The 22,449-nt window shown below is 42.8% G+C and overlaps 1 protein-coding gene across 1 annotated transcript in view; it reads right to left on the bottom strand.

Moving 5' to 3' along the window:
* Nucleotides 1-22,449, bottom strand: part of mfsd2ab (major facilitator superfamily domain containing 2ab) — a 59,765-nt gene that overhangs the window by 19,118 nt on the left and 18,198 nt on the right. Inside the window, exons 4-6 of the mRNA XM_041212090.1 lie at nucleotides 5,621-5,753; nucleotides 3,266-3,344; nucleotides 2,423-2,589 (exon numbers count right to left, since the gene is read on the bottom strand). Coding sequence (XP_041068024.1) covers nucleotides 2,423-2,589; nucleotides 3,266-3,344; nucleotides 5,621-5,753 — 379 coding nt within the window. The remainder of the gene's footprint in view (nucleotides 1-2,422; nucleotides 2,590-3,265; nucleotides 3,345-5,620; nucleotides 5,754-22,449) is intronic.

The following is a 22,449-nucleotide window of genomic DNA, read 5'->3' as shown; positions in this document are numbered from 1 at the left end:
GGTGGAGGAAGTGAATGTTTGTGGATGTGGTGCCAATCAAGCTGGCTGCTTTGTCCTGGATGGTGTCAAACTTCTTGCTGGAGCTCCACTCATCCAGGCAAGTGGGGAGTATTCCATCACACTCCTGACTTGTGCCTTGTAGATGGTGAACAGGCTTTGGGGAGTCAGGAGGTGAGGAATGCACCTTAGCATTCCCACCCTCTGACCTGCTCTTGTTGCCACAGTATTTATATAGCTAGTCCCGTTCAGTTTCTGGTCAAGGATAACCCCCAGGATGCTTATAGTGCGGCATTCAGAGATGGTAATGCTATTGAATGTCATGGGAAGATGGTTGGATTTTCTCTTGTTGGAAATGGTCATTGCCTGATACGTGTGTAGTGCGAATGTTACTTGCCACTTGTCAGCCCAAGACCAGTTATTGTCCAGGTCTTGCTGAATTTGGACATGGACTGGTTCAGTATCTGAGTCGTTGTGAATGGAGCTGAACATTGTGCAATCATTAGCAAACATCCCCATATCTGACCTCACGGTGGAGGGGAGGTTATTGATGAAGCAACTGAAGATGGTTGGGCCTAGGACACTACCCTGAGGAACTCCTGCAGCGATGACCTGGGATTGGAATGATTGACCTCCAACAGCCACAACCATCTTCCTTTGTGTTAGGTGTGACTCCAACCAGTGGAGAGTTTTCTCCCATTCCTGTTGACTCCAGTTTTGCTAGGGCTTTTTGATGCTGCACTTGGTCAAATGCGGCCTTGAGTCTAGGCCAATGACTCTCACCTTACTGCTTGAGTTCAGCTCTTTTATCCATATTTGGATTGAGGCTGTAATGAGGTCAGGAGCTGAGTGGCTCTGGCGGAACCCAAACTAAACGTCAGTGGGCAGGTTATTTGAGCAAGTGCCACTTGACAGCACTGTCGATGACACCTTCCATCACTTTGAGTAAATCAGCAATCTCTTATCATAGGATAACCCTCTCAACCCAGGGGTCAATCTAGTGCACCTTTGCTTTACCACCTCTGTTGCAAATAAATTCTTCCTCGAATACAGAGACCAAAATTTCGCACTGTACTCTAGGTGTGGTCTCACCAAAGCCATGTACAAATGATTTTTATTTTTGTATTCCTAATGCCATTTGCTTTCTTAATTGTTTGCTCTACCTCCATGCTAATGTTTTGTGTTTCTTGTACGAGTACTCCCAGGTCTCTCTGAACATCAACATTCACAAGTTTCACATCTTTGGAAAAATATTCTGCTTTTCTATTCTTAAGACCAAAGTAAATTACCTCACCCTTCTGCACATTATACTCCATCGGCCACTCACTTAACCTGTCTTTATCGCTTTGCAGCCTCATTGTGTCCTCCTCATTGCTCACATTTCCACCTAGCTTTGTATTGTCAGCAAACTTAGATACATTACACTTTGTTTCTTCAGTTAAACCATCAATATAAATCGTAAATAGCTGAGGACCCAAGAATGATTTTTGCGGCACGCCACTAGTCATAGCTTGCCAACTTGAAAATATCCCATTAATCCCTACTTTCTACTTCCTCTCCATTGACCAATCCTCTATCCATGCTAACATATCACCCTCAACTCCACGAGCCCTTATCTTGTGTATTAACCTTTTGTGTGACACCTTAATGAATGCCTTTTGAAAATCCAAGTATACTACATCTACTGTTACCCTTTATCTACCCTAATTTATCAAATTGGATTCCCCTTTCACAAAACAATGTTGACTTGTACTCTAGTATTTCTAAGTGCATTGCTAAGATTCCAGTACTTTACCATGACTGATGTCAGGCTAACTGGCCTGTAGTTCCCAGTTTTCTCTCCCGTCCTTTCTTGAATAGCAGTAATTACTCACATATTCTAATTTTTATCCTTTTTATCAATATTTGGTGGCCCTTTGTTGGTTTCTAAAACATTCCCTATCCTGGGATTTACTACTAACCTTTGCAGCATTATAAGCCTCTTCTTTGAACCTCATACCATTCTTAACCTCCTTAGCAAGCCATGGAAGGACCTTTCTTGTTGAGCTTTTGTTTTTTAGTGGAATGTATTTTTGTTGAACATCTTGAATTGTTTCTTTAAATGCTTTCCACTTTTTATTTATCGCCATACCTTTTAGTTTATTTACCCAATCAACCTTAGCCAGCTCTCCCCCTCATACCTATGTGATTGGCTTCGTTGAAGTTTAAGATTCTTGTTTGTGATTGGCGTATGTCGTTTTCAAACTTAATGTGGAAATCAATTATATTATGATTACTATTTCCCAATGGATCTTTTACAATGACATTACTAATTAACCCTGCCTATGCTGTAACAAACCGTTACCAAACCTCCCCTCAAATTTTTAAAACATCTAATTGGATTTTGATATTTCTACCCTTAAGACCGGGAGACATGAATACGTACCAGCTGGCTGATTGACGTGTTGGGATTGTATTGTGTAGTGTTGACATCAATTGTGGATATTGAAGCGTTAATGCCATTTTCATGAATGCAAGGGGAATCAGCCCCACCTACAATCTGACCTTGTATTGCTGTTCCTAACACTGTTCCCAGCACCTCCACAGTCATACCTGTAAAAGAAAGTGGAAAAGTCAGTAACTCTACAGGAACCCATCTTCAAATACCTAGAAATTGTGAAACTAATAGGTTATCAGTTCAAAGTTCCCTCAGGATCATGTAGCCTTTGGATAAAGAGTGACCTGGAGGTATCTGAGGATCAATGTCAGTCTGGAGAGCTCCAATGTTAATCATCAGAAATATAAAGATTTTTCTGTTCACATTCACTGAATTTTCTTTCTAATCCAGGATTATATTTTAATATAATGGACACTCAGCTTTGGAGTTCAATGGCATTAAAAACCACAGAAACTATCAAGTTGAGTAATTGTTAAATCAGTTTACATTCTACATGTACTGTAAGTGAAAATAGCCTTACGCAGAATTCAAACCAACTGAGAACTGAGAGAACAAACCAGGTATTAAAAAAAAAGTTCATTCATAGAACCAGAAAACACCTAGAAATATTCTGCTCACTTGAGCTTCTTTAGTTTTACTTATAAGTTCAATTTTCCCAATTTTCATCAACAACTGAAGAAAAAACCCTGGCAGTCATTCAAACTTAATTTAAAAAAAATTAATTAAAATAGTGGACATTAATAGTCGTAGCAAAGCAGATGCTCCAATAAATCCGAATGGCTAAAATCACTGTTTGAAAACCTATTGATAAAATAGAAAAGGCTTACTCACGATAAGCTGTTGCAGAATCTCTTTCCTTTTGGTCTGTGCTTATGAACATTGTAAGTGCAGAGTAGGGTACATGGAAGCACTAAAGAAAAGATGGAAAATTTTATTTTTGAACAGAGCCATTTTAAAAAAAACACTAAGTTTGAATTTACCCTGCAGCATCTACACCACAAGAGGGGTAAGGAACAAAAGGTTAACGACAGTAATTTGAGAACCACAGCACAGAATTACATAACAATAAAAGGTTCAAATACAGGCGTAAGGTGAAAACACTTAAGGTAACATTGGATTAATCTAGAGTATTATCAAAATTTGAGTCAGATTTTCACGCAGTCATCCAGCCTCCGGAGAGCTTTAAAAATGGCAAGCCAGACCTAGGTATGGAAGTCCAGCTCCCGTTTCTGGTAAAGGGATATGAGGGGGGATGAGGGCTAGGGGGCCTAACAGCCTTTTACACAACTGGGCTGAAGCCTCAGAGAATGGAGCTGCCTCACCATTTGCCCACCTCCGTGGCTGCCAACAAACTGTCTCCAGAGGCAGCAGACCCGCATCCAGATCCGGATCCATCCCCCCCCCAATCCCACCCCATCCCCATCCCACCCCCCCACCCCAATCCCAACCTCCCCCCCAATCCCACCCCACCCCATCCCACCCCCCCAAACCTCCCTCCACCTACCTGGAACAGAAATATGGTGGCTGGGGCCCTTTTAAAGGAGACGGAGCTGCCAAGTCGGGAGATTTCCCAACTTGAGCTTCCCAACTCGATGGCGCAAATCCGGCCCCATTTAAACTAAGGCGAAGTATTGTTCTGTGCGTCTCAACAAGAGAACCAACAAGAGGCCTAGTCAGGTCCGATTAGTGATTTATTTTAAATGTTATTTTTCTCTATCTATTTTTGCATTGCTGACAATGGGTATTCACTGCCCGTGCCTAAGTGCCCTTGAGCAGTGGTGGTGGTGGTGAGCAGGTAGGTGAGTCACCTACAACTGCGTGGCTTGCTCAGCCATTTCAGAAGGCAGTGAGAAGTCAGCCATGTTACTGTGGCTCTGGGGTCACACTGGGGTTTGCCAGACCGAGTAAGGATGGCAGATTTACTCCCCTGAAGGACATTTGTGAACCAGAGGGATTTTTATGACAATCTGATAGACTGATGATCATTATTAATGAGCTTAGCATTTTATCCCAGATTTATTAATTAACTGACGTTAAATTCCTCTGGCTGCAGTAGTAGGATTCAAGCTTCTGAACTTGTATCTCCAGAGCATTTGTCCGTGCGTCTCAATTACTGGTCCAGTAACATTACACTAGGGTGCCGGCCCTCATAAGGAGTCAAGTGACAAGAACTTCTACATGCCGGAAACATTACATTTCATGCTGGTGCTGCACTCCGTGGCCCTTTCTAATTGGGGTGTTGGCCCATAGTCAGGAATAGCACATGTGCATTTATATACTGGGTTTAGCAGGGCAGAATAGAGGGATTGGTATGATGGAAATTGCAGGCTTCATCTAGTCCCAGCTATCAGTGGAGTATCATATTAACTCAGATCCTGAACGGAGAATCTATTCTCCATTTGGGAAGAGTTGGGGAAAAGACAGATGAACTAAAATTACAAGTGCTGAGACAGGCACTAACTTTGCATTCACCAAAGGTGTTCGCATTGTTCTGAAATCACTGGCAGGAGCTTCTTGCAAGTCAAAGCAGCGCAGACAGCCTGTCTATATAGACCCGTCATTGGAAAACACAGAATAACAGGGCGTCTGCACCATTGGCAAAATGTATTTTGGACCTTCCAACTTCAGGACATTAGAATAATTGGAAACATTATTCACACATCTGAAGTACTGAGTTTTATGTATTTCCATCAAGAAGTGTCACTTTCCCAAAAATCACAAGGTGCCCAACCAAAAGTAACACACAATGAGCCAAGGCAAGCAGGTGAAAAGGAATGTTTACAGACAAATATCTATGGATACAAATGATGTTACAGTGGGTTCATCTTGTTGAGTCAACTCCGAGAACTAGGTTAGTGCTTCTGGCATTGGTTATGGAATAACTCTGCTGCTGAATGCTGTATTGGACTGGATCAATTTCAGAGTCAGAAATGTCAAACTTTGGACGCCTAGAAATGGAAGCCAATCAAAACCCCACAAAGTAAATAGACATCACTATGTGCTGAGTTACCTTTACTGAATTGGATGAAAGCTGGATGGAAGCATATTTTTCAATTAAAAATAAATCATATCCAGGCCTGGTAGCAAAAGAACCTGGAAATAATTAATTAAAAAATGTGCTTTCTATCCTTTGTGTTGTTCAATCACTAAATGCATTAAAGACAACATCCCTTGATAAGTACTTACAGTTTGCAGCGTTTGGAACGAACAGTAGAAGAGCAAGTACCAAAGGAGTTTTCCAATCTCGGATATATTTCCATTTGGTACATACCATAAGAGAAAGTAAGTGGCGACTGCGAATGGTGAAGAGCAAATAATCCTGGAAAAATCAAGAGGTAATGCCAATATCAGAGCTTTTGAGATGTTCTATTGTACTTGTCATTCCCAATGCTGGCCCCATTTTTGTATTCACAATGCATTGTCCAAACTTGGCTTAGGTATGATCATCTTACACCAGATACAGGCAACATCAAATGCTTTTGACTGCAGAAAGCAAGATTAAGCTCACAAGGGTTTGACATTCAGTTAAGCTCTAGATGTCTACAATGCATTGTGGTGCCACAGTTTTTAAACAGAAAGATTTGCATTTATACAGCACTTTTCATGACCATATGACGTCGCAAAAAGTGCTTTACAGCCATTGAATTACGTTTTAAGTGTAGTCATTGTTGTAATGTAGGAAACAAGACAGCCAAGTTGTGCACAGCAAGCTCCCACAAACAGTAATGTGATAGTGACCAGAAAATCAGTTTATTGTGATGCTGATTGAGGGTTAAATATTGGCCAGATGACTAGGGATAGCTCCCCTGTGCTGCTTCAAAATAGTGCCATGGGATACTTGACATTCACCTGAGCAGGCTAATGGTGCCTCAGTTTAACATCTCATCTAAAAGATGGCACCTCTGACAGTGTAGCAGTCCCCCAGTGTTTCACTGGAGCGTCAGCTTGATGTTTGTGCTCAAGCCCTGAAGTGGGACTTGAACCAGGAGCCTTGTGACTTGGACCCCAATCCTGTATTGGACAAATGATCTATTGTGCCTCAGCTCAGTCCGTCTAATTCATTCCACATTTAGTCAGAGTAACAGCGGACGCGATAATGAACAGATCATTTTTGCCTTAGTATCAAGTGCCGTCTGGTTAGTGGGTTTAAGGTTCCATGTGGGTGTTTCATTACAATATAATGTTTCATTCAAAAGAGAAAATAGAGACTAGTCAGCAGGCCAGGCAGTGTCTGTGGAGAGAGAAAGGTCAGGTTAATGTATCAGGGCAGTGAGAGATGGGAGATGTTACAAATGGAACGAAGAGGAGGGGTTGGGTTACAGTGCATGATGGAATGACAGAAGTGATAGTGGGGTGACTAAAGGAAGCAATAGTGAGAGGAATGATTGGCTAACTTTTAAAAAAAATACTATTTAGGTCACACAAACTGCAAATATCTTCAGGGATGACTACACTTGGTCAGGAATAGGCAAACAAATCTAAAAAAAGAAATGCATAACTTTACAGGACATGGTGGTTACTTTGAGTCCAGTAATTATGTTTAAATATATCCTTTGCCTTTGGCCCTCCCCATCAGGTGACTGATGATAGCCCTCAGTATCGCCACCATTACACCCATCAGGTGATGCAGCCTTTGCTCCAATTTTTAAGACAGTCACAGCAAGCGCTGGAACAACTGATAAACCCCAAAATAGATGTCACTATGACAGCTGTTCTGGGCAGAGTTACAGCCTGTAACAGAATTGCTGAGTCTAGGAGGGTTTACATTAACAGCTCAAGTTTATTTGAAATGTGTCTGGCACATGCACCAATCCAACAGTTACTCTATATTTAGAAAATAAATGTTACGCTGTTTCAAGAATCTCATCTCAAAACCTATGCATGTTTCAAATCTTGCTCTCATTTCCTTACAGCCTATTTCAACAGCAAATCCAGCTTCGCAACTGCCACAGCTCCGAATATACTCGAGTACTGGTCAATCTCTTGTAAAAGTCGATCCCCAACTTTGGCCAAAAATAAATCATTCATTTTTCATTTTATTCATTTTTCATATATCTTGCGCATAAGTTGTAGCCCAAAATCCAAACTCTCTCTACTTACCACCCACCTGCCAAAGCCAAACTCGCCTTAGTGCAAACCTACTCATTGATTGAATTGTAGACTAGCACACCAGCGAAGATGGCCTGTAACGATTGTAAATTAAACCATTTCTTACTGCTATGGGAGTCATGGGACTGTATAGATGAATTAGTCCTAAGCGTGGGGAATCTTAGGGGTGGAGCTTTGTAGCCTTGGTCTTGGAACAAGCAGGTAGACTCATCTGGAGTCTGTAAATAAATTTTACTATTTCATACAAGAAGCTAGTCCTGCATTCCAAGTTTATTACACAGCTGTTCAGCCCCTCACGTTTGCGCACATCAACATGGGATTCACACCTCACTGGTGTGCACTGCGCTCCCACCAACCCCACCCTCTAATATGGCAACATGGTATTGCGAAGGAACAGTAGATACACACTCAGTTCAGACTTATAGTTATTGAAATTGCAGAGCAGACAACTAATTGCATCACAGCTAGAGAATCAAGATGTCAGAGAAGAACATTAGAGATTAGCGGAAGCTTTCTACATAACTGAGGCAGATAACCAAGAATAAATATGTAAACAGATTAAAGCCTAGCATGTGGCTGTAGTTAGAAAATAACGTCAATCAAAATCGCCTGAATGGATTCTTAGTTTCTCAAGGATCTGTCCGAATCTTCATCCTGAAACAAGGAAGAAAATTAGGCATTGCAGACTTTAAAGCCAGCCCTGGATGGTGTCCTGGGCTTATGAAGTGGAACAATTTTGACCTGTGACTGAAGACCAAGATTTCACAGCAGAACTTGATAACAGGCTTATCACATTTCAGCAGTTTTAATCAAACATCGACACAAGAATGGACACAGAATGGCCTGTTTTGTGAACGTGGATGAGATTTTGAAATGCCAGCCAGTCAAACAGTGAGCAAAGTTGGAGAGAAAGCTGCATTAGTGACACAACTGGCCATAAGAATAGTAGATTCACCGTTGTCCTGTTGTGCATGTCCAACAGGACGAAACTTAAGCCAATGGTGATACAGTGATCCTGCACGTTGAATAACATTTTGAGGAAGCACTGAGTGTGGCCAGGGCCCAAAATGTACTTTAGGTGGGCGACTTCAATGTCTACACCAAGAGTGGCTCGGTAGCACCGCCACAGACCGAGCTGGTCAAGTCCTGAAGGACATAGCTGCTAGACTGGGTCTGCGGCAGGTGATGAGGGAACCAAGAAGGAAAAACATACTTGACCTCATCCTCACCAACCTGCCTGCCGCAGATGCATCTGTCTTAGACAGTATTGGTAGGAGATGAAGTCCCACCTTCATGTTGAGGATACCCTCCATCATGTTGTGTGGCACCACCATCATGCTAAATGGGATAGATTACAAACAGATCTAACAACTCAAAACTGGGCATCTATGAAACGCGCTATGGGCCATCAGCAAAAGCAGAATCATACTCAATCACAATTTGTAAACTCATGGCCCGGCATATTCCCCACTCTACCATTACCATCAAGCCAAGGGATCAACCCTGGTTCAATGAAGAGTGCAGGAGAACATGCCAGGAGCAGCATCAGGCATACTTAAAAATGAGCTGTCAGCCTGGTGAAGCTATAATACAGGACTACTTGCATGACAAACAGCAAAAGCAGTGTACGATAGGCAAAGCCAAGTGATTTCATAACCAATGGATCAGATCTAAGCTCTGCTGTCCTGCCATATCCAGTCGTGAATGGTGGAGGACAATTAAACAACTCACTGGAGGAGGAGGGTCCACAAAAATCCCCATCCTCAATGATGGGGGAGCCCAGCATGTTAGTACAAAACATAAGGCTGAAGCACTTGCTACAATCTTCAGCCAGAAGTGCCGAGTGGATGACCCATCTCGGCCTCACCCGGAGGTCCCCAGCATCACAGATGCCAGTCTTCGGTGATATCACATATCATCAAGAAACGGCTGAAGGCACTGGATACTGCAAAGGCTTAGGACCCTGACAATATTCCGGCGATAGTACTGAAGGTTGGTGCTCCAGAACTTGCCGCACCCCTAGTCAAGCTGTTCCAATACAGCTACAACACTGGCATCTGCCTGGCAATGTGGAAAATTTCCACGAACGTCCTGTACACAAAAAGCAGGACAAATCCAACCTGGCCAATTACTGCCCCAAACTATCCTCAAACATCAGTAAAGTGATGGAAGGGGCCATCAACAGTGCTATCAAGTGGCACTGGCTTAGCAATAACCTGCTCACTGATACTCAATTCGGGTTCTGCCAGGGCCACTCAGCTCCTGGCCTCACTACAGCCTTGGTTCAAACATGGACAAAAGAGTTGAATTTGAGCAGTGAGGCAAGGGTGACAGCACTTGACATCAAGGCAGCAGTTGACCGAGTCTGGCATCAAGGAGCCCGAGCAAAATTGGAGTCAATGGGAATCAGGCAGAAAACTCTCTGCTGGTTGGAGTCATACGTGGCACAAAGGCAGATGGTTATGGTTGTTGGGGACCAATCATCTCAGTTCCAGGACATCACTGCAGGAGCTCCTGAGGATGACTTGGCCAAGTCATCTTCAGCTGCTTCATCAATGACCTTCCTTCCATCATAAGGTCAGAAGTGGGGATTTTCGCTGCTGAATGGACAATGTTTAGTACCATTCGCTACTCCTCAGATACTGAAGCAGTCCATGTCCAAACGTGGCAAGGCCTGGACAATATCCAGGCTTGGGTTGACAAGTGGCAAGTAACATTCGCACCAGGCAATGACCATCTCCAACAAGAGAGAATCTAACCATCGCCCCTTGACATCCAATGGCATTACCATCGCTGAGTGTCCTACTTTCAACATCCTGAGGCTTACCATTGACCAGAAACTGAACTAGGCTAGCCATACAAATACTGTAACCACAACAGCAGGTCAGAAGCTAGGAATCTTCCTGACTCCCCAAAGCCTGTCCGCCATCGACAAGACACAAGTCGAGAATGTGATGGAATACTATCTATTTGCCTGGATGAGTGCAGTTCCAACAACACTCAAGAAGCTTGACACCATCCAGGGCAAAACAGGCCACTTGATTGGCACCCCATCCACAAACATTCACTCCCTCCACTACTGATGCACAGTAATAGCAGTGTGTACCATCTACAAGATGCACTCCAGCAATTCACCGAAGATCCTTAGTATCTTCCAAACCCGTGACTACTACCATTTAGAAGGGCAAAGGCAGCTGACACATGGGAACACCGCCTCTTGGAAATTCCCCTCCAAGCCACTCAACATCCTGACTTGGAAATATATTGCCATTCCTTCGCTGTCGCTAGATCAATATCCTGGAACCCCTTCCCCAACAGCGCTGTGGGTGTACCTACACCACATGGACTGCAGCGGTTCAAGGCGGCAACTCACCACCACCTTCTCAAGAGCAACTAGAATGGGCAATAAATGCTGGCCCAGCCAGCGACGCCAGCGACGCCCACATCCCATAAGTGAGGAAAACCTTCGCAAAACAGCAATTACCAAAAGGAGTCGCCATCCATGTTCATGATAAAGAATGGAAGGATGTAGGTGGCTTGAAAACATCGCTGAGAGTTTCTGACCGTAAAGAAAAAGTCTTCTCATCTGGAGCGTGTTCAGCGTTGTTGTTGCTGAACTAGATCACAAAACAGTGATATTGCAATGATCCCTGGCAGTCTAACCAGCCTTGTTCAACTATTGGATGTCTCTCTAAACAAGACCTTCAAGGATAGCATGAGAAAAAAAGTGGAAGGAAAGGAGACATTCACCAAGAGAGGCAGCATAGGGGCTACAACATTTTAAAAAATTATTCATTCATGGGATATGGGCGTCGCTGGCTAGGCCAGCATTTATTGCCCATCCCTAATTGCCTGTCTTCAGAGGGCAATTAAGAGTCAACCAGCTGTGTTTTTACAACAATCGACAATGGTTACATGGTCATCAAGTTTCACCATCTGCCATGATGGGATTTGAACCCAGGTCCCCAGAGCATTACCCTGGGTCTCTGGAATACCAGCCTAGTGACAATACCACTATGCCACTGCCTCGCTAAACATTAGCAACCCTGTCTGAATGGATTGTAGAGGCCTGGGATGAAATCAGAATGGAGGCTGTCATCAAATCATTCAAGAAATGTGGGATGTCAAATGCACTTGATGGCACAGAACTTAATTATTTGTGGAAGGATGTGACCAATGACGGTACGATTGCTGATGAACATGATGTTGATGATCTATAGGATGATGCCATTCAAGAAGCAGATTGGGACATGTTATTTGGCCCTGAAGATGAGGCAGAGGAGGAGGAGGATTTTTATGGTCTTTAACACACATTAGGGCATGCCTTGCTACAAAGTAATACCCTTTTCTGTACCGTGAGAAAACTGAATGAAATTGTATAAATTTGTACGTATGGCTTTCATTTTTGATAAATGATTAATTTAGTGTACACAAATTAATGTCTGTCTCCATGAAGGTTATTGTTTATTTATACATTAAGAAAAGTCAATTAAGAAATACTTTCTGGCTCATGTGCACTACTTTTGGGGGTGGGGTTGGCAGGAGCAGTCTCAGACTTGGCAACTCTTGCGATAGTGAGACAACAGGAGAGGGTGGATTCCAACCCCTCAAAAATATTACTTCTGTAAAAGGCGACTCCCTGCTTTTTGGCTAAAAGTTTAGTCTTAGAAGCTCAACTTTTGCACAAGTATATATGGTAACTGAATGCTCACTCCAGACTGGAAACAGTATTAAATACACTGGGCAGAATTTTGCTATCCGCGAGCGGGGGGGGGCGGGGCCTGCTTGCCGATGCGTAAAATGATGCGGGGTGACGTTGGGCGGAACCCCCTGACATCACGCCGCCCTATTTAAATTTTCAGGAAGGTGGGGGCGCAGCAAAATCATCTGCGGGCCCGCCGACCTGTCAATGGCCAATTGAGGCCGTTGACAGGATCAGTTAACCAATTAAAGGACCTGCCCATCCAACCTTAAGGTTAGCGGGCAGGCCAGGAGCCCCGGCGGCTAATAGATAAAACATGAAACCTCATCCACCAGCGGGATGAGGCTTCATGCAGGGTTTTAAAAAGTTTAATGAAGTTATAATGTAAATTATGAACATGTCCCACCTCATGCGACATTGTCACATGAAGGGGACATGTTAGGGAATTATTTTTTTTCTACTTTTAATATTTTTCCAAGTGTCAGCGATCTCCCTGAGGCAGCACTTAGCCTCAGGGAGATGTGCGTTCTTTTGTGTGCATGCGCGAAAGAGCTCACTCTCATTCTGGGGAATCCCCCCCTACCCCCCCCCCCCCTCCCCCCGCACAGGAAGTGCATAGCGCTTCCGCCGGACGTCACATTGGGTGGGCCTTAATTGGCCTGCCCATGTAAAATGGCGGCGGGACCCGCTTCTCTGGCAGGGATCGGTTCCCCACCCACCAGAGATTGGGTCAGGCCTGCCCACCGGAGAGGCAGGAAATTCTGCCCACTGGCAGTAACTGTTGACAATAATGTTGTGCGTTAAAATTTAATGTGGGTGAGGCACCAATAAATTTATAACAGGTTAATTTAAAGAAGTCAATTTATGAGTAAGAATCAAACCTTTATAGATTGGCAGATTGCCACTTTTTTGCCCCCCCTCCCCCCCCATCCTTAACGTTTTCTTCCCATTCACCTCTCCCTAAGGCACAACTAACAGATCACTGATACCTTGTCCAAAGCTGCTATTCTTCACCAAGTTATTCAACTACGAATGGCACCACAGTCAAACCTGTGGTGTTCAGGTCAGAACTGGAAAAGGCACAAGCTTTTTCGCTGGGGCAAGTGAGATCAGTAGCACAGAAACCACCGCCTCTGCTAACTGACAGTGAAAATCCAAACCTGCGATTTTCAGGTCTGGTCCAGTGCTATACTGGGTTGGCGTTTGGACCCAGCAGACCGGCGCAGGGCCCGTTTTTATGGCAATGAAATAAACTCACTTGGTTCAGATGGGGGACAGGTCGTTAGAAAGTGTTTAATAAAAAAAATTAAAAGGCGTTTCATGCAGGAATTTATGGATCAAAATATAAGGCTTGACATTTCTGAACGGTTAACATAAAAAAGTGGTCAATGGAGGGTAGTATATTTTATGGTGGCTACATTCTAATTTAATGCAGACTGTACGATCAATCATAAAATCTAATGGCTGGGTTTTGACATTTTTTATTGCTCCCCCACCTCAAAGGTGAAACTTGGACATCAAGCTCTTTGTTTAGAACATGCTGTGATTCATCGCAATGGAGTGAGTTTAGTTGGTGAATGTGTAGCGTTGTAAACTCGCAATCTATTTCTTACCATAGTATAGAGGAGCCAGGGATTGGTAATAGGATGGGAAAGCTTGAGACAACAGGGAAACCGACAACAGAAATGGTATTAGCCAAAATTGATGTGCTTTTATATCACTGTTGATAATAAACTCAACAGCCAGGGCTGAGGGACTGAAGGGAACAGCGAGGAAAAGCCTAACTCTTAGGATCCCTGGCCTTTAGGAGCCAAATGAGAGAAATCCCAATTCTCAGTGTCATGGAATGACAGATTATCTTCCCTGTGTGCAGGATATCTTTGACATCTAGTCGGCTCCAAGATGACATGCCGGGCAGAGGAAGATGAATCACACCATCAGCATTAACAGTTCTGCAGTGCTCCAGGGTATTGTTCAGTTAGACTGTAGCTGGCCCGCCCAGAAAAACTTAGCTGGGAGATCTACACACCCTATAAGTTACCCTGTAGATAGAATAGGCAGATGTTTACTAGACAAGAAATGGCTGACAGTCAGTACACCGTGTTGGTTATGTCTATGTAGTGTGCACAGTCCTTAAAAGAAATGATCCTATTTCACCAGAATAACTCTGCATCTTCCTCTGATCAGCCCGTGTACCTACTTCTATATAACATTCTGAATGGTGCTGGGGTAGGAATCTGGGCTTGACCATATGTCGTCCCTGTAGTGGTGAAATGTTATATTTTTGTCTAATGCATTTCAAGAATGAAGAGCACAGCATTCCTGATTTACCAAACAGAACCTTTGTTTTAAAACTTCTTCATCATCTTTTCATAAAAAAAGAGGTTTAGGGGCCACCAGACTGAATCAATTAGGAAAGCAGCTGTCAGGTGAAAAAAAAAGCAAAGTAAAGTTTAAAGCAGTGTGTTGAAAGTGTTACCATATGAGCCCACGCTGCTTTCATGCTGAGGCACAATTAAACAGACCTGCTGCCGAAGGGCAGTTTAATCCTTACAAGTAATGACAGCTCTTTCCGTAGGCATTAAAATTTTAATTTTCCTGGGATCTTGTCACTGTTGGCAGCTACTTGGAAAATGTGCTCCTCCCAAAAGTCACGGTAGCTGTCTGCATTCCAGTTCAATGTAATTACATGGAACATACAGCACAGAAGCACAGGCCCAGCCAGTCCATGCTGGAGTCTCCCCACATTCTTCTTCATCCAACTCTCAGTATAACCGGCTATTCCCCTACTCTCTGATAAGCTTATCCAGCTTCCCCTTAAAGCCATCAGTGCTAAAGTGCTAATTTACCTCAGTAGCGAGTTCCCCATTCTCTTGATAAAGAGGTTTGCTAGAACCTTTGCTGAGGCAGGTCAATCTAGAATGTCGTATTATTCTCAGTTTTTGACCGGGATTATAGTGGGATGGCAGCCAATCTCTCCATTTTGTTTTTACGCAGAGTATTATTAAAATATGGAACGCTTTACCAGATGTCATTGCTGAGGTAGAGATCATAACATCACTTAAAACTCAGTTGGATTTAGTGAGAGAGAAGGAAAATTGGACGATATATAATGGCTCCAGTTGAAGTGCTAGCACCATCACAGGTGCGGTGGGCTGTAATTTCAATGCCCAATGCTATTGTGAGTTAACACATAGTACCAGAGCTGCTCATTGAACAGATAGCATGCATTGAATCCATTGCACAAGCGGGAGGAGACTTGGATTTACAGGCCAGTACCTCATGCACCTCGGATCCAACCCTTCTGGTATTTAGTGTACCAATTGGATTAGTCTCGCCATTCAAGAAGTAAATTGGACATGAAGAGAGTTCCTTTTATAATAAAGATTATTTTCTTCCTTGTCTCATGGCATGGAGGCATTATTTATCAAGAGTTTGTGAACTTTCTTCGTAAGAAAAAATTCAGCTCAAATCAGGATCACACTCCAATCTCACCCTCTGATTTTGAAAACAATGGCAGCCTTGACGGTATCCAGTGTCAATACATTGCACAACGTCTGGTAAAGTTAGACTCGGTGAATGATTTGTTTATATTCCCCACTAGATGGACAGCAAGTGGATATATCATAGTCACAAGCAATTAATACACAGGGAACCATGAAATGTCACAGCACATTCGGGGGAGAAATGGTGGCATCTTGGTAATGTCACTATTCTGGTAATCCAGAGGCCCAGGCTAATGGTCTGGGAACATAGGGTCAAATCCCACCATGGCAACTGGCTGAATTTAAATTCAGTTAATAAACTCTAGAATTGAAAGCTAGTCTCAGTAATAGTGACCACGATACTATTATTGACTGCCGTTAAAAACCCACCTGATTTCACTTCAGAAAAGGAAATCTGCCACCCTTACCCGGTCTGGCTGACAAGAGACTCCAGATTCGCAGCAATGTGGTTGACTTTTAACTGCCTTCTGAAATGGCCCAGCAAGCCACTCAGTTCAAGGGCAACAAGCTGATGAGCAACAAACCCTGGCCTGCCAGCAACACCCATGAATGGATTTTAAAAACACAAATGGGATTATTTTGGTAATATTTTTCACTACTCCAGCCACTTAGTCTAATACTGCTCTCCTGCTCACCATATTCTTCAACATTCATGTTTTTCAACCAACTATTTAATTCGCTTCTGAAAGAATTTATGAGTTCTGCTTCAGTTAATGGATTTGTGGAAGAGAATTCCATGCTGAACACCCAGTGGGTGAAGAAATATTTTCTAAGCTCCCATTCAATTACTTTTCTAGCCTCCCATTTAATTCTTTGTGGTTATATTAAATAATTTGACTGTTTACATTGACTGTAAGACAATAGTCACTACATATCATAATCTTTCATAACTTTGAGTACCTCTATCGCCAACTTTTGAACCTCTCAACTCCAGCTAAAAATGTCCTAACTTCTCAACTTTCATAACTGCAACCCTTCCCTTGATAATATTTTGGTGAATCTATGTTGTGTCACGACTCATTGGCGATAGTGCGCTGGAATGTCAAGCCCCACTGCTCCCTGAGCTGTGACAAATGTGAAAAAGTTTGATCGAATCACCAGATTGCCCCAATTCTACCTATCTGTTTAATTTAGGTTAACAGGATACAAGCACCAGGTTTGTAAACTTAATAAATAAATAACTGTTTATTGAACAAATTGTCTTTAACCAGTGGCAAAAGAAAGAAATATGAATTGCTAACTTCTAACACTATAACTTAAACTCTACCCCCTTCTTAAATCCCCATATAGACACACACACACACACAAACAAACACACGCACACACACACAGGGATTTAAGGATGGGATAGAACAGTTCAATAGCACCAATCTGGAGTACAGAATTCGAGGGGTTGCTTTTGGTTGATGTCTTCCAATTGCCTTTCAGTTCTTGTTGATGACACGAGGTGGTCTTCCAGGACTTTCAGTATTTAGGTTCACTGGTTCAGTAATTGCCTTTCAATGTCTCCAACAGTGATTTTCCCCTTTGCCTCATGATATGGGTTTTCAGAGAAAGAGAGCAGGTTATAGAAATATGAGAAAAGAGATTTTAGATGTTTTCTCTTTGCAGGCCAGGAGCTTTCTGTAGGATTACTGGAATCTTCCACACAGGAGAGAGAGGTTTTAGATCTTGTTCCTTTCAGGCTAGGAGCTATTCAGCTGCACTGCTCTTCACACAAACCCTAGTCACCTGGTCAGGAGCCAATTAAAATGCTGTTGTCAGGCAGGTCCCTTGGTCTAAGACTCCTTTCTGGCACCGTCCTTTTTTTCCATGGGGCACTCTGTTCCAGGACTGCAACATTGTATATATCTCTCATTCTGTTCCAGTGGACATGTACCTTCAGCCATTGCAATTTTACCACAGTCCGACAGAAAATAAGAGGATATGTTCTTCACAGTTGCTAATTGTAGATCAATTGTGTTTAATGTGTGCAAGTGGTGGGAGTTAACTGGGGCTTCACTTGTGGCCCTATAAGTCGATACATACTGAAACTGTGGTTGCTGGGTTAGGAGGTGCATGCATGTAATCTGTAACTCTGTAAATAAATGCTTGCAAAGTGTAAAAATTGGCTCCTGTTGTATCCTTCACCAACTTGCTTTCTGGAGCATAACATATGCTACAGTTTTTCCATTGTTTTTAAAGGTTTTTGTAATGGGATGATGATTGTATAAGGTAAGCCCTTCTGTTTACAAGTTAGCTGTGATGAAGACAAGTCTCCAAATTATTGGGCTGCAGTTATTTACTTGATGTTTCATTGCACAAGTTGACATTTATACACTGAAGTCACCCAAGCCAGATTCACTGGTCAGCTGTGGGGAAACAAAGAGTGCTGCTGCTGAGTGGCAATCCCCGCTGCCAACTGAAAACCTTCACTGATGTAAATATTTGATGGTACCTTTTTCTGCTTGCAAAACGTGGTTGCTTAATCTGGATGCAATAAATTTCAAGCCTACTAGCTTTGTATGTTTTACATTAACATCAGCATCTCTGGGGCAGTATCCATGTATCCACGTTTGTGGAAAACAGGATTAAAATCAGTCTTGGCTCCTCTCACCACCACCCCCCAAGCTCTGCTTCAGTATTACTCCCAGCAGCTTTTGTCAACGTTCCAAAGAATTGTGTGCAGCTGTGTGCTGCAGGCAAGAACTCTCCTGATATCAAGGGCCCTGACAGCAGCAGCGATCAATGCCCTTAAGGAGCGGCAACAACAGAATATAGAAGCCAGAATTGTAGCTTGGGGAGGAGGCAGAGGTTGGGAAGGAAAACGTAGTGAGGAGTATGCTAATTGAGGCATTGTGAACATACTCAGATCAATCCAAGCAATCAATTCAAGAGCAATTAGAGATGGGCTGGTCCAGCCAGCGAAGCCCACATCCCGTGAATGAATTAAAAAAACACACACACTCAATGTGCCAATAGTTTGCTCAGTTATGACTCTGCTAGCAAGGACCTTACCAATGTTGACATCAACTCAAGGCCTGGGACCTGGCATATGTGTCATTAATCTTGGGGGAGGAAGATATCCTCAACTCCCTTGGGCTACCTTAAGACCTCTCTTTGAGAGTCAAAGTTAAATGTGAAATTAAACGGTAAAGACCTGGCAATTTATGGGCTAACTCCAGAAAAGTAAATCATGTCAGTTGCTGGATTGAAGTAAAAACCCAACTGATTCACAAATGTCCTTCAGGTAAGGAGAGCTGCTGCCTTTATTTTGTCTAGCCTACATGTGACTGCAGTCCCACAAAACATGGTCGGTGCTTAATACCTTGTTATCTAGGGATAGGCAATAAGTGTCACTTCGGTAATGTTGCCCAGATTCGAAGAACAACTTTAAAAAAAAATAAGACTGGACCTGCCTTAAAATGATTGCATTGAGGAAGATGAGGAAGAGGAAAGCGAAACCAGTGCTGAAAGTTGCACGAGAATCTACTTGTTGAGAATGGAATCCTTTCCTGCTGATGTCGGCAATGTCATTGATCAGGGTGCCATGCATACCCACATGGGTGTAACCCCTGATGCCCTGGACCTTCAGAGATCCCATTTTCTCGAAACTTGTAAAGCCCTCTCAGACTAGCTCCGCTGTCCTTGGGAAATGGATGAAATTGCTTGTTCTGGCAAACAATCATCCTTGGCCTGCTTAATATATTTGTGCGTCACGATAATCCCAGCGATAACCTGAATGACTCCAAAGCATAAGAGCTCAGGGTTGTTGTGGTCTTCACAGTCACTGGCAAATCCACAAAGGTAGATGTAAAATTAGCATGCAGTGGTAGGAAAACCAACCAAACAATTCAACTTGAGTCATAAGTAAAATTACTGCAAGCCCTAACACTCTTGGTGCGGCCTCTTCCAATTGTCTTCTATCCTTTCTCCTGTTTACAGCAACCAATCGCAGCTTTTTTTTAAATAATGCTCAGAGCATGACTTGATACTAAATGATATGGAAATGGAAAATAATAAGAGAAATCAAAGTGGATGGCGTTCCAGCAGAAAAGCGCTCTTGCCCAATTTGCACTGCTCTGATTGCTTGTTGTACCAGCATCAGTCAGTAGGCCCAAACGCAGGCCCCGGCCTCAATCCTTGCCCATGCCCACTGCTGACTGGAGGCCCAGGAACAGAACAAGTTCATAAATCCATTGAGAGCTGCTCACTCATCAAATAAGGTCTGGAAAGCAAAATTGAGCTGCTATAAGCGAAATGATGGAGACATCCTTCACACCAGCAGTATTTGAGTCCATTCCTTTCCAGCCAAAATAGAGTTCAAACAGGGTGGCCAAATTACAGAGGAAGATTGCATTTTTTTTGTGATGGAAGAGGAGAATGAAGATAAATCTCCATATAAATAATACGTATTAAAAACATATATACACACAACACACCTTTGTTACCAGCAACAGAAAGCCAAGGATCACCTTTAGAAGACAACACTACCCCTTCACTAAGCTTGTGAAATCAGATCCACATCCACACTATAACTCTCAAGGTCACAGCTAGTTAACAAACAAGGCTTAGTAAAACAGCCTAATTCACATTCCGTTCTGGAAGAACGTGGAATTTGTATAAAATCTATAGAATGAGGGAAACCTTAGCCCAAACCCACTCATCGAGAAGCTGACAGGTTCGGGTGCAATGCTGGTCAATAAATAAATAATTTTGGGCGGATGTAAAATCATGTTGATTCTGATCCTGTTTATTTCTTATAACTACAGATCAGCTACAAAAGATTTAAAATGTCATACAAAGCGTTAAACTGAAAAAAATCTATTCCACTTCAGAGTTTGAAGTGAGAAGGAAGCTAGAGAGTTGACCGAATGAAGTATCGCTTCAAGCTACAGCAATGATGTGCGAAGTGCAGGAAAGGGAAAAGCCGAGTACAACTTTAAATAGAATTATCATTCCCAAGTGCCCTTTTCTTTCTCAGACCCTGGCTATAATGTTCAGTGTCAGCCCTAGACACCAAAACCAGCTCCACAATGGTTTTGGCAAGTTGTGCTTCTTATTTTGTAGAATATTGAATCCTTTGAAATTACTGATTTTCAAATACAATTATGTCCACAGGTTCTTTTTCTCTTGAAAAAAAAAGACCTGTAATCCAATTAAAATTGTAAAAATAAGTAACCACAGATGGTGGGAATCTGAAATAAAAGCAGAAAATATGAAAAGTATACACAAGAGATCCATTAGTGCCTGTGAAGAGAATGAGGGTGTAGATTTAAGACTGGAAGGGAGCGGTTTGATGGGAATGGACAAGGGGTTGGGGAGGGCGGGGTGGGGGGGGTGTCGCGGTTTAGGGAGAAAGCAAAAGTAGGAAGGATGCCAAACTTTTTTTTTTTGAAAAGCTGAGGTGAAAACTTGTAATAATATCTAATTGAGACAATTATCATACGTTAAAGGGAATAGGTGGTGAGAGTAGCTAAGTGAGGCAGTATAACAAAAGGTAAAAACTGTTTGAAAGGCTGGTGGAGGAAAATTCAATAATAACATTCAAAAGGGAATTAGATAAATATCTGAAATGAAAAATAATACAGGATTATGGGGAAAGTGCAGGGCGGTGGGACTAATTGGATAACTCTTTCAAAGCACTGACAAAGGCACCAGGAGCCTTTTTCTAGACTGTATCATTTTTGTTTGTTGATGCATGTCATCTTTCCAAAAGGTTCACTGCCATGGATCTCCACCTGTCTAATTACACATTCCACATAGGTCAACTGCATCCAGTCCATTATATCCACCATCCAATTTCTCCTCTGCTTCCTTTTCTGATGTTTACTGTCAATCTTTCCTTTCAAAAACTGTCTGCTCTAATGATGTGACCAAAGTATTTGTTATGCACTAATCTCCTCTCATCTCCGGTCATTTCCAGCCAATTCCTCATTAGTCTTTGATCTGTGTAGGATATGCAGAATGTCCTCCTATATGTTCACATCTGGAATGCATTCAACTTCTGAATAGTCCCTGTTTGATGTTCATGTCTCCAAGGTATGTATCATAAATGACAAAATGCAGCGCCTTGGAGTTCTTTTCCTGAGATTCAGGTTCAGAGTCTTTGATGTTAACACCTTATGTATCATTTTATGATTTTTTTTGTGGTCTGTACTTGCTGCCTCCTCTACATGATGGAAATCAAAGGCAGAGTGGGTGATCACTTTGCTGAAAGCCTTTGTTCTTTTTTCATTCGTTGGATGTGGATGTCACTGGCTAGGTGAGCATTTATTGCCCACCCCTAATTGCCCTTCAGAAGGTGATGGTGAGCTGCTTTCTTGAACAGCTGCTGTTAGGGAGGGAGTTACAGGGTTTTGACCCAGTGACAGTGAAGGTGATATATTTCCAAGTCAGGATGGTGAGTGGCTTGGAGGAGAACTTCCAGGCAGTGGTATTCCCATGTGTCTGCTGCCCTTGTCTAGATGGTAGTGGTCGTGGGTTTGGAAGGTGCTGTCTAAGAAGCCTTGGTGAGCTGCAGTGCATCTTGTGGATGGTACACACTGCTGGCAATGTACGTCAGTGGTGGAGGGGGTGAATGTTTGTGGATGAGGTGCCAATCAAGTGGGCTGCTTTGTCCTGGATGGTGCCAAGCTTCTTGAGTGTTGTGGGAGCTGCATTCATCCAGGCAAGTGGGGAGTATTCCATCACACTCCTGACTTTTGCCTTGTAGATGG

Source organism: Carcharodon carcharias, chromosome 19 (assembly GCF_017639515.1).
Source record: "Carcharodon carcharias isolate sCarCar2 chromosome 19, sCarCar2.pri, whole genome shotgun sequence".
Taxonomy (NCBI): domain Eukaryota; kingdom Metazoa; phylum Chordata; class Chondrichthyes; order Lamniformes; family Lamnidae; genus Carcharodon; species Carcharodon carcharias.
The sequence above is the reverse complement of the archived record's forward strand: the minus strand, read 5'-3'. Positions and strand labels throughout refer to the sequence as shown.